Below are 18,448 nucleotides of genomic sequence, written 5' to 3' on the forward strand. Positions count from 1 at the left end.
ACACCTATATCCTCTTTGTCAATCTTTCCTCACTCATTCTCTCCATGTGTCCAGACCACTTCAACATACCCTCTTCTGCTTTCTCAACCACACTCTTTTTATTTACACTCACACACACACACACACACACATATATATATATATATATATATATATATATATATATATATATATATATATATATGAAGGTGAAATCGCACCTCAGTAGTTCATACAATTTGATTTAACCTGTAATTTTTTCTACATCTGGCAGGACATGTTTCTTGGAGACAATCCACCTCATCAGGTGCCAGTACTTAACAAAGTTATTTAAATCCCATCACACTTGGTTCCTGCCATACAACACGAGTCTATGTAGGTCAAGCACTTTCTGTTATGTCTGGTCATAACCCTTGTAAGGAAGGGTGATTAAGAAGGGTCAGGTGGCAGGGTTTGACCTGGGTAGCTGGGTGTGCCATGAACAACGTTTTTTTGGTTTCGTGTTTTGTCAGTTCTCTCATAATGATTAGGTTAATGCAAGAAGCGGCTTTAAAATTGCATGTGGACAAGTAGAAATTCTTAGTATTAGCAATTAAGGCAGATATGGTGACATGTGTGGCAGTGCTTGGCTTAGATAGAGCGATGTTGTACAGCAGGAACCCAGGATAGTGTATATATATATATATATATATATATATATATATATATATATATATATATATATATATATATATATGTATATATATATATATATATATATATATATATATATATATATATATATATATATATATTTTTTTTTTTTTTTTTTTTTTTTATACTTTGTCGCTGTCTCCCGCGTTTGCGAGGTAGCGCAAGGAAACAGACGAAAGAAATGGCCCAACCCCCCCCCCCCCCATACACATGTACATACACACGTCCACACACGCAAATATACATACCTACACAGCTTTCCATGGTTTACCCCAGACGCTTCACATGCCCTGCTTCAATCCACTGACAGCACGTCAACCCCTGTATACCACATGACTCCAATTCACTCTATTTCTTGCCCTCCTTTCACCCTCCTGCATGTTCAGGCCCCGATCACACAAAATCTTTTTCACTCCATCTTTCCACCTCCAATTTGGTCTCCCTCTTCTCCTCGTTCCCTCCACCTCCGACACATATATCCTCTTGGTCAATCTCTCCTCACTCATTCTCTCCATGTGCCCAAACCATTTCAAAACACCCTCTTCTGCTCTCTCAACCACGCTCTTTTTATTTCCACACATCTCTCTTACCCTTACGTTACTTACTCGATCAAACCACCTCACACCACACATTGTCCTCAAACATCTCATTTCCAGCACATCCATCCTCCTGCGCACATCTCTATCCATAGCCCACGCCTCGCAACCATACAACATTGTTGGAACCACTATTCCCTCAAACATACCCATTTTTGCTTTCCGAGATAATGTTCTCGACTTCCACACATTCTTCAAGGCTCCCAAAATTTTCGCCCCCTCCCCCACCCTATGATCCACTTCCGCTTCCATGGTTCCATCCGCTGACAGATCCACTCCCAGATATCTAAAACACTTCACTTCCTCCAGTTTTTCTCCATTCAAACTCACCTCCCAATTGACTTGACCCTCACCCCTACTGTACCTAATAACCTTGCTCTTATTCACATTTACTCTCAACTTTCTTCTTCCACACACTTTACCAAACTCAGTCACCAGCTTCTGCAGTTTCTCACATGAATCAGCCACCAGCGCTGTATCATCAGCGAACAACAACTGACTCACTTCCCAAGCTCTCTCATATATATATATATATATATATATATATATATATATATATATATATATATATATATATATATATTCCCAGCATCACCCCTCCCCACAGGAAACAGCATCCCCACCCCTTGCTGTCATCTGTAATGCACCATATGGTATGCAGGGCTCGACGTGCTGTAGTTGGGCAGAACCTGGGTTTATGATGCAACCGGGGAAATCATGGAAAAGTCTGGGGCCTGGTTGTGGATAGGGGTTTGTGGTTTCGTTGTATTGCGCTAACATGACGGCTAGAAAATGGATGAAAGCGAATGTTGCCTTTCTTCGTCAGTTCTTTGCGCTATCTCGCTTTCGGAAATGATCAAGTTTGAAGAAAATGTACTTAAAATGAGTCATATCTTAAAATTATATATATATATATATATATATATATATATATATATATATATATATATATATATATATATATATATATATATATATATATATATTAATCTAATTGTACTTAATGATGAATTTGCGTTTTTCTGTGTATATATCTTTGATTATTGCTGATGCTATGTAGTTGAAGCCATTAACATATCGAATTATCAGCCATCTGTTTATGTATTGAAGTTACTACATTTAGTTTTTTAGTGTTTATCGTGTATTTTTAGAAAATTCAAGGGAATTGAAACGTTTTTGAGCGTCAAAATACCTTATCCGACTTCAGTCAGTAGTGGCTGTTCCATCCTGTGTACATACAGTTCTTAGACCATGTCTACAAGGTATCACATCGTACGTTTATCACCAAGTTGTTGTACTTTCGCTGGACCAAAATATTCCGGTTTATCATATATATATATATATATATATATATATATATATATATATATATATATATATATTAGAAACCATTAGCATATCGAGTTATCAGCCATCTGTTTATTAAAGTCACAACATTTAGTCTTTTGGTGTGTACCGTGTATTTGAAAATTCAAGGGAATGGAAACGTTTTTGGGCCGAAATATGTTTTTTTTTATGAACATCTCTTTTGAAAAGGAATTGATAATTGAGTATATCAAACGTGTTTTCTTGGTTTCGTTGAAAACGATAATGTTTTCTGTTCCCAACGTGCTTTGTAGGAAGCCTTGAAGCTCCTTTATCCGAATCTAGTTTATAATATCACAGGCTTTTCATTGATATGTATGATTTACATACCCAAGTCTAGAATTTTGTGTAAACCAATACGTATGTATCGTTTAGTTACGTAAACTTAAGGTAAATATGATCAAAAGATCAACAAAGTATAGTGTATATTACAAAAGGCTTCCAGACACAGCTTATATTGTATTGATGTATATGCAATATACAATTGATGTATATATTATATATTGGTTGAATTAGAGAACACGCCTCTATATTAATTATTTCTCTTCGCGAATACAATATTCCTTCAGTTGCGTAGCTCCTTTGTGATGTACGATAATTTTCATATTCGGTAATGCCGCTGTTCTAGTTACTTAACGCTATGGAGATAAAAATGCAAATAATGTTATTTTCTTTCCTTAAAGAGTTGTTATAATTTGGATATTGAATAAGCAGAATTTTAGCTTCTCGTGAGAGTATTCAACAAATGTCACAATAACCAATGGAGAGGCCTGTAAGGCGGGGAGGGAGAGGTAACAGCCAATGATGGTTTGTTTACGGCCCGGCGCGCTGTGAGTGGCCGCTTCTGACCAATCTGTAGTCGCCGTTATTTCGTCCAATCTCAGGTAACTTTTCATGTTTGGCGCCAATAATTATCTGCCAATCTTCACTCAGCACCCATTAGAGAACGATGGGTGCTGTGCGGCATGTCGCGGGCGTGAGATGGGCGGCCCAAAATCCCGCAGAGATGAGCAGAAAAGCTAGAAGAAATGGCCGACACGAGAATTTTGTTCCGTGTCCTGAAATTAGCCTGGAGAAGAGTTGGGATGAAGCCATGTCTCCTTTCGCGGCCTTTGGGCATTCGTTGCACTGGACACAAATGCTTAGTCAGTTTAAGGTGAAGTGAAAACCCTAAACAGATAGATATATAAGTTATTAGGGTTTTATAAATTGTGCCAAGGATTAACTTGAATAAATATTTGTTAAATTTCTTCACCTTGAGTCATGTTCCTCGAAGTCCTGCTGACGGATATGTTTCAGGAAAAGGATTCTGTTATCAGATACGATGACCATTGGTTTGTGTAAGAACTCTGGGATTAGGGGACTTCCACTGAACAAAGGGATTGCTGTGATATGCTTGATTATAGGCACTAATGAAGGTGTTTTAAAGTCATGAAGGAAGGGAAAGTTAAATTTTATGCAGACTGTAACGTGTGAGGCAGTTTAATGTCAAAGTATTTTAGTGATTTAAACATCAATAATTTGCTTGGGGTGTAATGAGTGCCACACTAATTTCATAGAAATTTGATGTTATTTGAAAATCTTAAAAGATCATAGATAAATCATTTGTACCATATGAAGTTAGAGGGATGGACATGGATGTATTTCCTGAAAGGGTAAACCCATATGAGGTAAATTTTACTCGATAAATTTTCCGTTATTTTTGTGATAAAGGTATTTGGTCATTATGATTGTGACTGGTAATGGCTGAAGTTGTGGAAATGGCTAATACTGCAGATGGCTAACAACAGATTTTCAAAACTGAAGACAGATTGGCTTTGAAAAAAATTAGAGTACCATTTTATAGATAAGGGTTCTCTAAATATTTTACCATACTAAGTATTTTGATTTCTGAATTAAGTTTTTTGTAAAGTATTAATTTAGATTGGATAGATTGTTGCTATAGAAATATTACTCGACAGGAGCTTCTCATGATATGTATTTCATTAATTGACAAAACTTGAGATAGTTCCTTTCTGTGTTTTAAGAAATTTAATAATATCGAAAGGTTATTTTAGAGGCATACTTTTATTTGTTAACTTGCAAGTATGAGAATTGTACCAAACAGTTGTTTCACTGAATAAATTCTGACAGATGTACTGTTACCACCATGAGGATTGCCCTTTTTATGTATATCAAGTTCTAGTCAGTAAATATTGACGTGTTTTTAATAAATTTCTTGCACGGTAGAATTGATTGATACAGAATGTGGATTTTTATGCACAGCACCTCCCATTTCCACATAGTGGGTTGGGATTTTGATAAGGGGGAAATTAAGCTATCAAATGTTCAGGTTGTAAGGAATCAGTTGGTGCCATTTTCATCAAAATTTGACCCTCCCCAAGGGGCTGGTTGTTAAAATGGGTATGTATCTAGGGAGGGGGGGGCATCATAGAAATAACTAGTTAATTAATCACAAAAGAGCTTAAGATCAAGGCAGGGCTGAATATTTCTGTGCTTAGGATAAGCACATGAGTGGAGTCTTATCTAAACCATGCAGGAAGTTTTACAGTAATTTTTATGATTTATACAATCATCTAGTGATTATTAGTTGAAATTTAAGTAAGTTGCATATTGAGTGAATCAGAGTAGTATTGTGCTGGCATAAGTATTCAGTGATGAACATTAAGTGATGAATATTTTTATGTTGGTTGCACTGCAGTAATTAAGAAGTTGACATGTACATAACTATAGGAAATTGAGCTATTTGTTGGCTTACCTGTGCGCTTGTTCATGGATTGTCTTTGATATTCATGATAGTTGTTTTAGGACAGTTCTTGCAACTGTACAAGCACTGGTTGGTACAAGGTGATTGTGGTGATGGACATCAGTCTTTTGATGTTAGCCTTGGTGGTCTGTGCTGAGTCACAACTTCAGTGGTTGTTGTGGTTAGGTGGGTCACAACTCCAAGAGTTCGAGAACCAGGGAATATGTCCGTGTCATTTTCTGTACACTGAGGCAACTGCAGCTTTGACACAGATCTTTTGAAACTCTCTCTAGTACAATGGTAAAGGTATCTAATTGTCTCTTTAACATTCATATTCATTGGAGGTAGACACTCTTGTGTGAAGGTGTAGGTCCAGTCAGGAATAATCCAAGTATCAAGATTGGGGCAGGGGAGAGAGAGAGAGAGAGAGAGAGAGAGAGATTGACTCCTGCAAATGGCTGCAACAGAACTCATTCACTTGATACCTGTCAAGGTTCTGTAGAGCTTTATTTCAGCTGCACAACAATTTACCATCTGATTGAAGGGAAAATGTCAAAAATGACCTGCTTGATATTTTTTTTTTTTCAACCAACACCATTATTTTATTTTTCCTCTTCCTTGTGATCATGCATATCTTTTCTCTGGAAATTCAGTGTTTTCTTATTCATATCCACTTCAGTATTACAAAGTGTTGCTATATCAATTGATTCATGAACCAGGTGGAAGGAAACATATCCTGGTCCTGAAATAGCAGCCACAGCTGGAAACTTGTATAATCACAATATTTGCAAACTTCTATGATGAAATGCTGAAAATTACAAAACCAGTTATAATGTTTTGTAATGAAAGTGTGGGAAAAAATTAATATCCATCAAAACTCTGCTAAATTTTCATAAACCATGTTTATACTAATTTGGATAAATGTTGTTTGATAATTGTTAATTACTCCTACTTGTCTCACATCAGTTTGAGAATAATGTAAAGGCATCCTCAGATTATGATTATGTTCATTTTACTTTTCCAGACCTCATTTTGATAGCAGCATAATCCATAAACAAGATGGAAGGTGCAGAGGGAGATGATATTGGTGCATCATTCTTGGCTTCAGAGCAATATATGGTGGAAGGTCATAGTGTTCATAGCCATCAACATGATGATGAAGATAAAGAGGATGTTCCTCACATACTACGTGAACAAGATCGTTTTCTTCCGATAGCAAATGTTGTTCGGATAATGAAGAAAGGGATACCAAGGACAGGCAAGGTAAGATACCAAGGGATATTTGTTAAATTGTTTACAGAAAGAAAGTCATTATATTGAATGAGCTGTGATTTGTTATAATTGCTATTATTTTCTTTTTATATCTGATGCTATTTTTAATGTTAAAACAGTTTGATGTGTCAGATATAATGAGTGTATTGAATATGGGTTAATGAAATCAAACCATTATATGATATTTTTTTCTTGCATCTGCACTGTATGTTGAATGGAAGTTATGTTGAAAAATGTACGTTTGAAAAGTTAGCTGATTTCATTAATTTCAGTTCATTGAATTCAGCAGGTATGATGGGGTAGTGTGTACTTTATAGTTGCCACAGTGATTTTATGTTAGATGTAAATGGCAAGCGAGACGAACTTGCTCAGAAGAATAACAAATGGTGGTAAAAAAAGAAAGGTATGGGTGCCTTCTTTTAGAGTAAAGAATTGCCATTTTGAGGTATCTGTTTGTCATCAGAGGGTTAATCATACTATGATATACGCTGAAAAGATGTTTTTCAGTATGTGACACCTGCAGCATCACTGTGGAACATGCGCTATTGAAATGCCCTGAATAAAGGAGTCGCATAGGATTTTTATAATAGCAGTGGAAAAAATAAAAATACTGGAGTGATTTTGACATGTTAATGAATAATGAAAGTAAATTTGATGAGTTTTCTAAAGCCAAAAACAATATTCTTTGTAATCTTTTATAAGTGCTTAGATATTTGTATCTTTTCCTTGGTAAAAAATGCCGAACAACCATTTGATTTTATATTGTGTTCCTTAAAATTAGTCTCTAGGTAGTGTAGGGCAGGGATTATTGATTATTAGATGTAGATTATTGAGGTTTAGTGATGTTAGTAGGAAAGCAAGGAGGGTAAAATGGAAGTAGAATAAAAGTTTAAAGCTATTTTCAAGAGAAAAAGATGACAGATGAAACAAGTCTCAAAGGATGTTGGTGGAATAGGATGGTGTTTAAAGAATGAAGTGGTTTAACTCTTCATTGACATATGCAGAACTGTAAAGCTAGTTTGTAGTAAGTATATGCAGAACATGTCATCACTCCTGCATCTGTCTGCTTGTAGACACATTCTTGTTATGGTAATGTAAGAACTGTACATAAAAGAAGCATCATTATTACATTATAGGTACCCCTGTGGAGTGATAGCAAGTTTATTACATTTTGGGGGCACATAGTTGCATATATTCATATATCATTGAACACTGTTTCTTTTCCCAAATGCTTAATAAATCATTCTTACCTGAGAAATCTTACTCACCAGATTGCAAAGGATGCTCGTGAATGTGTACAGGAATGTGTAAGTGAATTCATCAGCTTTGTGACCAGTGAAGCATCTGATCGATGTCACCAGGTTAGTTGTGTTACTTTGGTACTGAAAAAGATGTGTTAGCCATACCTGTCTTTAGATGTGCCAGTATCAAATAATATCTTTGTTTCTACACATGACTGCATTTTTTTCCATTGCCTAAAGATACGTATGGACCTCTTATAATCGGCGAGATGTGTTCTTTAGGAATGTTCATGTGTGCATATGGAGGTGTTGGCCTGATAGTGTCAGTATCAGCAAGTGCCATAGAATGGTTTTCCTTTAGTAACAGTAATGGCTCTCTCTCTGTCTCTCTCTCTCTTTTTTTTTTTAAGATAAAACAAAGATGCTGTTAGGATAAGGACCCTGAAACTAAATGTTAACAAGTTTGTAACCTCTTGCAGTGTTGATTTCTGCTACTAGCTCATTCATCGTGTGGGAAAAGTTTGTTTCAGGTTCAGACTTGGTAGACTGGTGGGTTATTTGTATCCTCTCACTGTAAATCAAGTATCATTTCAACAAAAGAGGTAGCTATTCCAAGCAGCTGATCCACATCTTAAGTCTGTATCGATTAGTTTCCTGGGCACTGGATTCTTAACCTGTACTTGCATTTGCAGTCCATTTATTAGATATAGTGAGTTTTAAAATGTTCCCTAATACACATAGGAGATGGCTATAAAAAAAGTGGACAAGAACTGTTTTGAGTTATGGTGGCTTTGAGATTGTAAACACAGATGGTAGGTGATGTATTTGTTGGTTCCTTTTCTTATTTGATTGTTGAATTTTTGTTTTTAATGACTGATATATAGTATTAAATTAATATCTTTTTCATGTTCGTTAAGCAAAAGACCGTTACATGAAGCTGGAGCATGTTGTGACATATGATTTCAGTACAATGACTAAGAGTGAACATCTGGATGTTTCAGTCAATTGCAGCATGTATTTAAAGAATACTGCATAGCATTTTGTTGAAGTAAACCAAAAATATTTATTTATTTAAGAAGGAAAGTGCTACAACTTGTCTTGAGCTGGAAATTGTACAACAGCCTCCTTTCAGCTGCAAACTCTGAGAAAAACTCACCTTTTTATTGTCATATAATAAAATACATACGAGCTGAATGTTATGTAGAAACATGCCTGCTGTTCAAGATAATGTAAATACAGAGGGTTGCTGCCATTATTTGATCTGTCATATGTCAGAATATTAGAGGAACTAAATCGCTAAACTTTGAATAGTTTTGCACTTAAGTTATTTTCCATCAGAAGCAGAGCAATTGACATAAGCTAAATCTCAGTGATGGCTGAGAACAGTCTCTTGAGTTTGATGTGACCTCATGCACCATCTCTACTCTTCAACTTCCTTCTGCCCAGGCTGTAAGCAAAGTATTGGATTTACATCACAAGAGCTCTGATATATGGGGACCTCTTGATTTACAATGGTTTTAGAATAATGTGCATGATCCATTTACACTTTTATGTGGACTTGTGTTTGGAATGTGATCATCATTGAGCTGACAGTGTGGTGGTGTGGCATTGCTATTTCTGTACGAGTAGTACTCTAACTTGTGGCAAGGGTATGTTGCTTCCCCCCTTACAGTCACAGTGCATGGATACATATATAGTCTTGGAGTGATACTGTATTTTGTGCTGCAGTATACTGAACATGGCAGTTTTCCCTTTCATCATACACCAAAGTGTGTTGTTAGCACCAGATTAAGCAAGAAACTTTGTTGAGGGTTTGGTCAGGTAATACATGGGAGAGGTACATGAAATGTACCATTAGACCCAAAATTGGATTTCAAGCAGATTTATAAAGCTTTTGTTACACACATACATGAGTGTGTATATGTCAACATAACTTTTCAGGATGGTGCATGATTCATGTGTGCAGGTGTTAATTACCTGTTAAGTTTTTAATATATATATATATATATATATATATATATATATATATATATATATATATATATATATATATATATATTTATTTATTTATTTATTTTGCTTTGTCGCTGTCTCCCACGTTTGCGAGGTAGTGCAAGGAAACAGATGAAAGAAATGGCCCAACCCACCCCCATACACATGTATACACATACACGTCCACACACGCAAATATACACACCCATACATCTCAATGTATGTACACATATATATACACACACAGACACATACATATATACACATGCACACAATTCACACTGTCTGCCTTTATTTATTCCCATTGCCACACATGGAATAACATCCCCCTCATGTGTGCGAGGTAGTGCTAGGAAAAGACAACAAAGGCCCCATTCTTTCACACTCAGTCTCTAGCTGTCATGCAATAATGCCCGAAACCACAGCTCCCTTTCCACATCCAGGCCCCACAGAACTTTCCATGGTTTACCCCAAATGCTTCACATGCCCTGATTCAATCCATTGACAGCACGTCGACCCCGGTATACCACTTCAATCCAATTCACTCTATTCCTTGCCCACCTTTCACCCTCCTGCATGTTCAGGCCCCGATCATTCAAAATCTTTTTCACTCCATCTTTCCACCTCCAATTTGGTCTCCCACTTCTCGTTCCTTCCACCTCCGACACATATATCATCTTGGTCAATCTTTCCTCACTCATTCTCTCCATGTGCCCAAACCATTTCAAAACACCCTCTTCTGCTCTCTCAACCACGCTCTTTTTATTTCCACACATCTCTCTTACCCTCACATTACTTACTCGATCAAACCACCTCATACCACATATTGTCCTCAAACATCTCATTTCCAGCACATCCACCCTCCTGCGCACAACTCTATCCATAGCCCATGTCTCGCAACCATACAACATTGTTGGAACCACTATTCCTTCAAACATACCCATTTTTGCTTTCCGAGATAATGTTCTCGACTTCCACACATTCTTCAAGGCTCCCAGGATTTTCGCCCTCTCCCCCACCCTATGATTCTCTTCCGCTTCCATGGTTCCATCCGCTGCCAGATCCACTCCCAGATATCTAAAACACTTTACTTCCTCCAGTTTTTCTCCATTCAAACTTGCCTCCCAGTTGACTTGACCCTCAACCCTACTGTACCTAATAACCTTGCTCTTATTCACATTTACTCTTAACTTTCTTCTTTCACACACTTTACCAAAGTCAGTCACCAGCTTCTGCAGTTTCTCACATGAATCAGCCACCAGCGCTATATCATCAGCGAACAACAACTGACTCACCTCCCAAGCTCTCTCATCCCCAACAGACTGCATACTCACCCCTCTTTCCAAAACTCTTGCATTCACCTCCCTAACAACCCCATCCATAAACAAATTAAACATCCATGGAGACATCACACACCACACCCGTGCAGCAAACCTACATTCACTGAGAACCAATCACTTTCCTCTCTTCCTACACGTACACACACACACACACACATATATATATATATATATATATATTTTTTTTTTTTCATGAAAATATCATACATGTTATCCTTTAGGATATCCTTTAGGATAAGGGAAAAAGAATACTTTCCATATATTTCCTGCGTGTCGTAGAAGGCGATTAAGAGGGGAGGGAGCAGGGGGCCTGGAAATCTTCCCTTCCTGTTTTAATTTTTCCAAAAGAAATAACAGAAGGGGGCCAAGATATTCTCTTGAAGGCTCAGTTCTCTGTTCTTACCGCTACCTTGTTGATTTGGGAAAAGGCGAATATGTATGAAAAAATCTTACATGTATGGAAAAGTGTTATTTTAAAAGGTTTTGGGTTTTTAGCAGTATCTCTTTGGTTATTTAATTGAATTTGCAGGAAATGGGCAGGTGAATGTACAAGTATGTTCTCTGTGTTCAGATTTTCAAGAACAGCTGAAATGTTTGTTGGAGGTATGCGTGTACTCACACTGATGATACTGAGGTGATATGTTTTTTTTCCTTGTGGCATGTAAATCACACTGATGATACTGAGGTGATGTATTTTTTTGTGTAAGTGGCCAAAGTGAGCAGGAGTTCCATATCTTTCATTTATTGGCATTCCTCATATAATATTACAAATCATGATGATATGATTTCCATTTTACCACCGTAATTGTAGTTGTATTTATTTTTCTTGGCATCTTCCTGCTTCAGTTATTTCTGTAAGATTCACAAAAATATCCTCTTAATGCTTTCATTTCTTACATTGCAACTGTTTATTGCTAACTAGTTTAACAGTGCCTATTCTTTTAAAGGAGAAAAGAAAGACTATCAATGGGGAAGACATACTTTGGGCCATGAACGCCTTAGGCTTTGAGAATTATGTGGAGCCATTAAAAATATACCTACAAAAATTCCGAGAGGTAAGTGTACAACAATGCATAATAAATATGATACTGTCTTTACATATTTATATCACAATGGTTTGTAAAAAATTACCTTATGATAAAGTTCTGTCAAAATGAGGGTACTACATGAATATGAATTTGATAAGGGAGTGCTGTAATTGTTGACGTAATGATTTATCTTAGATCCCTTTCTACCCCATCAGTCAAAGGTGCAAGAATTTAATTACCCTGGTAATAATTGTTTTCAAGTTTTATAAATTTCCTTAATTAGTAACACTGAGTGATTTTACAATATATATATGCAAATTTGTAAATTACTTCATACTAATTGTTCAGAGGTTAAGATTTTGAATAGGCAAGCCCAGCAAGACAAGTGAAGATTTCTCTTTCAGTGAAAGACTCGCTGATTTGTTCTGGAGTACCTTGCTGAGTCTAGAGAAGGTGAACAGATATGGATAACAAAAAATGTTTCCTTCCTAAAAAATTTAGTATAAGTATTTTTTGTATGTTTAGTAGTTGGTGAGCAGCTGCTTGACCGAGAAGGTATGTCAGTACTAACCACCTGGGCATTGGTGAGCCATATAGAGTGAAAGGAGAAAGTGTACTAAACTGTGCTTCAGATATATAGGAAGAAAGACTGGAAGAGGTGAGAGAACTTAATTAGGAGCTGTCTTGGGTAAGTTTGGTGACATTGAAGGGAGAAAGCATTTGGGTAGAAGAGTCAGTGGGTCCCTTAACAGAATAATGAAGGGTAGAAGTGATGAGAGAGGATTAAGGAACAGCATAGGCCTCCCAACCCTGTGGAGAGGAGCATAGAAAGAGTGAAGAAGGAAATGAAGGGGTGTATGAGAAAGAGTGTATGGCAGGGAATGCATTGTGGAGAGGTAGGGTGGGTGAAACAATACTTTGAGGTAGTTTGGGCTTGTGGAAAGAATGCAAGGCTGGGGGGGTTTACAAGTAGTATGATAGTACAGTTAGAGGTTTGTGTGAGAGTAAGACAACCTGTGACATGGGCAAAGAGAGTGGAAGAATATTGGAGGGATAGAAATTGTGGAAGAATGCATAGAATGGTGTATGTGAGGGAGACCTCTGTGTTGGCCACCTCCTTGGTGGAAGTTCTTGGAGGGAACAGGCATCGTAGATATTATTACCATGTTGCCTGCATCTTGCCTCAAATATTCACATGCAGTATATTCATAAGCCAAATTGTCGTAAAATATTTATTGCATGTTTTTTAATATGCATTTTTTTTTTTTTTTTTCCAGTCAACTAAGGGAGACAAACCTATGGAAGGACCCTTGGAAGGTACTTACGATGTGGATTTTGCAAATAATATGGCTACCTTCTCAGCAGACCATGTCAACCAGTCCGAGATAGTCTGCACATATGGGCCTGCGGGTCAAGTCACTCAGCAATTTACTTTAGGTTAAATTTGTAATCTCTAGTGTGTGTGTGTGTGTACACTCGTTTTGAGTGAATTTACTGGGGGATAAGATAGGGACAGAAATTTAGAAAGACAATAAATTCATGACTAATCTTGACCCAGCAAACTTAAAGCATCAACATCTAATAATGCTCACCATTTGTACAATAACTTTTGATTTTAGAATGAAAGTCTAAAACTTTTCACTTGATGCTTCTAATGTGAAAAGCCTTGTTTAGCACCATATGCTTTGGAGTTAGTGTTATTGTTGAAATTCTGCAGTAAAGCTCAGGGACTTTTCTGTACTTATCTTTACTGTGTAATGATGCTCATTATCTCAAAATTTTGAAGTGTAATGAACAAGAATTAGCTGATTGCCACTTTAATATGGATATCAAAGAATTAACAAAGTTAGGGATTAGGAGAACTGGATCATTTGTGATCCTTATGAATCTATTTGTTATGCATCATGATTGTTTACTTGAATGAAGATTTATCAGGGTTTTATTTTTCCTACAGTGAAAGCTTTGTGTACCATAATGCAATCCTAATGCTATGCAATAGACCAATATCATTGCATACATTAACACAAGCAAAATAAAAACTTCCAGTACCACTTTGGCCCCCCTCACATGAAGCACTTCAACCCAAAACAAAATATTACCAACTTTGAGAAATCCCTAAAACAAAAAGCTTTCAATTTTTCATCTGCATCACTCAATTGACCTTTAGATATTTTATCTTGCATACTTGGTAATGTAAATATTTTATTTTCCACATTTCATGTCCTGAACCATCAGATTAAAATTATATCAATGTTCCCTCCAGGAACTGCCATAAACTAGGGTGACTAGTAAAAACCCACCTACCCAATCTTGCAAAACTCCCTCACATACACAATACCACTCCATTCAATCCAGTGGTCCATGAATATGTTGCTCAGCAACAATTGCTCATATTGACAATGGAATTTTGAAGTATAAATTCTATGCATGCACATTTTACAATGAATTTCTTTAGTAGTGCTGAACAGCCCATTTGAATTCCTGTCCCTCCCTGACTGACATGGTGCGGGCAAAAACATACCCCAGTTGCTGACCAACTTCAGGGAAGGAAACAAAGAACACAAAAAATTTATTTACATATTCAAGGTCCACAGGTGTTTTTAGACCTAACTTATGGGTGGAAAGGTTACAAGAAGAAATGAAAAAGAGAATTCCACTACTTCACTGTTCAATGAAAGGAGTCATGAGATTACTAGGTAGCAGCCTCTAAAGACGCATATAGAGTTGCTGTTTAATAAACCCTGTTAAGGATGAGACACTAAATGCAAAGAAGTGTCACAAGTTCAGCTAAGGACACTTTTGCTGTGGCTACCACCTTGAGGGAAGTTACAGTTAGAGTGGGCAACAGATAGATAGATAGAAAGTATTGGTTATGGTGAAGTACATGAAGACTGGCAGAATGCATGTACAATGCCACTGTATATGAATGAATGTTTGAATTACAAAGGAAGAAATAGTTGAGTGTACCTTATAAGCTGTATGGACAAGTGGTAAATGAGAGGGTAATAACACACAACATTAAACAGGAGGTGAAATGGGAGCAGATGGGTATGAAAGAAAGAAGTGTTAGTATACACTCTTGCCTTGAGTTTTCAAGTAGTTTACGTAACAGCTAGAAGAATAACTTTGGGATATAATTTTCTTTTGACTGAAAATGTACAATTAGCTATGACAAAATCAAACCATTCAAATGTGGAATGCTTCCATCATTCACGGTTATTTAAACTTTTGTGGTGCTGGAACGTACCTTCAGTGCAAGGTATGCTATTTCAGGTCATTTGATTTTTAAATTTTTTTTTTTACATAATGAATGTTGTTTTCTGTAATTCCAAAGTAAATCCCTAAGGTTTACTTTCTGTCACTACATACTGTGCTTGCATTTTATCATTAAATACGTAAATAATATGAATTAGCACTCTTAACTAATCAAATACATATGTAAAATGAATTAGCACTCTAATGAAATACATTGACTTCTATATCCAAAAGTAACATTCATCTATTTATATGCAGTAAGAAAAGATTAATTACTATAGGGATGTACTGCACTGGTACTCAAAGAAGTCTTCTAGAACATCTTGGCTATAATCTCCAATCGCACAAGAAGAATCGAGTCCCTTTAAACGTTGTAATTCTTCAGCTGAAAGAAAGAAGATACCAAATCAGTTTGAAAAGTGTGAATAATACTACAGTTCTGATCATAGTCTGGAAACCCTTCTTTTGTATGGTGAATACAGTCTAGCCAGATCATAATCACAATTCAGAGATAAAGAAGACTAAGGGAGGGACTTAAGACACTCTGGTTGAGGATGAAATGAATAAATATCACTACTCATACAACAGGAAAAAAAATAAGGTAATGAAATGCACATCATTACATGCAATATGAACACAGTAATTCTTCAAATACAACTTTACTTTTATTTTAACAGAGTTGCATCTAAAAGAGCATGATACAAGCATAGCAAGTTAGCACAAGCAACTGCACAAACTAGCTTCACAAAATAGTGGACAACAATTTTTAAATGAATTCAACATGAGGTTTTCAGCAACTTTGAAAGATGGTCCCTTTTATTTTTGGTTTCTTTGCTTTTTGACTTCAAAACCCCATACCCTTTCACAAGGCTCTTGCAGTTTTAAGACTGTACTACAATTAGCATCAGGGAAATGATGCATTCCTTTGGTGTAAGAAGATCCTCAATGAGATGATATAACCTTAATGAAGGGGACATTTCACTCAATGAACAACCATGTAAGGAAATGAAGTCCACAGTCAAGAGTTTCACAGTGGTGGACACTATACCCCCAACACCAGTGAAATGGAACTGGAAGGAGGTTTTGAAAATCACCGAGATATCTACAAACGATACTAACAGAACAGTTAAAGGATCTCATCCGTACAAGCGTATGATGAAATTTCATTATATGTACTAAAGCTGTGTGCAAATACACATAAAAACATTTGAATTACTGTTTAATGATGAAATTTCATTATATGTACTAAAGCTGTGTGCAAATACACATAAAAACATTTGCATTACTGTTTAAGATGTGACAGGATAGAAGCACTGTGCCATGGAAGTGGGTATGGTGTGTAAGGCACTGGAAAAAATTATTACAAAACATGTGGATAACTTTCTGTGCAGGAATATTTCCTAAGTGAGAGACAGCATGGTCCTATGTAACTAACTTCTTAAAAGTTCTTGAAAAAGTGAGCTCAGTCCTGAACAAAAGGGAAGGCTTAGTGAACCGTCTGCACAGACTGCCAAAAGGCATTTTGCACTATACCACATGGAAGGCTGACAAGAAGCTGGATCACCAAGCACAAATATGAAAGCAACTCCTACAATGGATAGATGACTATCATGGTGGAAGAGAACAAAGCAAATGTCAAAGAAACCTTTTCCGAATGGGTTGAGTTGACCACCAGCGCTATATGGTTCAGTTCTGGGATCATTACTTTTCTTGATTTAAATGAATGACTTGGCTGAAAGTGTGGAATCCTACCTGAATATATAATGAAAAGTTAAAAGTGAGGAAGATTGCATTAGCCTGCAAGGCTCCAAAGTTGGTCTGAAACATGAATGATGAAATTCAACCTGAGCAAATGTAAAGTAATGAGATGAGACAAAGCTAAAGACTGCCTCAATATGACTGTTGCCTAACAGGATATGATTCAAGATTCTCTGCTTGAGAGGGACTTGGGAGTAGACGTCATCCTTAACCTGTTGCTAGAGTCTCTCATTAAGAGTACTGCTAAAGACTGCTTGCATTCTGTCCACAAGCATACAATCTCTCCTTGTCACACAACACTTAACTCGCCTTATTCTTTGTGACTGGATTTTCCTGTTAAGAGCACAGTGCATTAACCCTGTGTTTTGGCAAAATGGTAAGAGACAATAGGCAGAAGTAGTAGACAGTAACATAAGGTGGAAGCTCTTGGTAGAAATAGTAGGTTGGAACATTAAGCAAACACATTTGGTAGACGCAGTCAAAAAGGAACATTTTGCAGGAGCCTCTTGAAAACACTTCTCTAGAGCTGCCTAACACCAGTGGCCTGTTAAGGTTGAGGCACTGAAAGCTAAAATGGGGCAACAGAGTTTACTTATTAGGGAGATTCTACTGCCATGATTAACCCTTTAAGGAAGTTCCCAAAAGGAATGGGCATCACAGATGCATCTAGATATATAGTTCAGGAGACAAAGTGTCTGCTGTTAAATATCAGAATAGCTTTCAAGTAGTGGGATAACAAAATATTTAGCAAACTATTCATATCCTTCAAAAGGCCGGAACTAGAATGTCCTTCTCAGGTTTGGTCACCACCCCTAAAGAACTCAAGAGAAGGTCAACAAAGATGGGACCAGAATTAAGAGAACTAAGCTACAGGGAAAGGTGGAAGGCTTTAAATCTACCCACCTTGGAAGACTAAGGGGTGACCTGATCATAACCTTTAAGCTTTCAAGATAGATCAACAAAGTGGAGTTCTTTGAGAGATGTTGGGGCAGAGCAACCAGAAGACATAACATAAAGCTAAATAAGAAACTTGTAAATAAGGATGTAAAGAAATACTTTTATAAGTAAAGAGAGGTGGATGAATGGAACAGACTGACAGAAGACATGGTTAATGCAGACAGCTTACATAAATTCATGAGGATGTATGACAACAGAGCGTATTCTAGAGATGGGGCCCCAGTAG

The 18,448-nt window shown here is 36.8% G+C and overlaps 2 protein-coding genes across 5 annotated transcripts in view; one reads left to right on the forward strand and one right to left on the reverse strand.

The window, feature by feature from the left end:
* The first annotated feature begins 3,412 nt into the window (after positions 1 to 3,412).
* Nf-YB (nuclear factor Y-box B) lies at positions 3,413 to 14,183 on the forward strand. 2 transcript variants are annotated; one of them, XM_071684516.1, is made up of 5 exons: positions 3,413 to 3,517; positions 6,404 to 6,642; positions 7,923 to 8,012; positions 12,172 to 12,279; positions 13,530 to 14,183. In XM_071684516.1, exons 2-5 carry the CDS (start codon positions 6,439 to 6,441, stop codon positions 13,692 to 13,694), a joined length of 567 nt encoding a protein of 188 aa, XP_071540617.1. In that variant the 5' UTR covers positions 3,413 to 3,517; positions 6,404 to 6,438; the 3' UTR covers positions 13,695 to 14,183. The 2 variants fall into 2 exon arrangements, with proteins under 2 accessions (XP_071540617.1, XP_071540618.1); XM_071684517.1 differs by lacking the exon at positions 3,413 to 3,517 and adding an exon at positions 3,574 to 3,789.
* The window catches only part of LOC139760843 (oplophorus-luciferin 2-monooxygenase non-catalytic subunit-like), a 30,204-nt gene continuing 23,706 nt past the window's right edge, over positions 11,951 to 18,448 (reverse strand). For 2 of the 3 annotated variants that reach the window (XM_071684512.1, XM_071684515.1), the window contains exon 8: positions 14,054 to 15,892. In XM_071684512.1, the coding sequence (XP_071540613.1) occupies positions 15,783 to 15,892 (110 nt within the window). In that variant the 3' untranslated portion in view covers positions 14,054 to 15,782. Of the gene's footprint in view, positions 12,077 to 14,053; positions 15,893 to 18,448 lie in introns of those variants that run through there. The other variant, XM_071684513.1, reaches the window with a different exon arrangement.

This window comes from Panulirus ornatus, chromosome 38, assembly GCF_036320965.1.
Source record: "Panulirus ornatus isolate Po-2019 chromosome 38, ASM3632096v1, whole genome shotgun sequence".
Classification (NCBI taxonomy): Eukaryota; Metazoa; Arthropoda; class Malacostraca; order Decapoda; family Palinuridae; genus Panulirus; species Panulirus ornatus.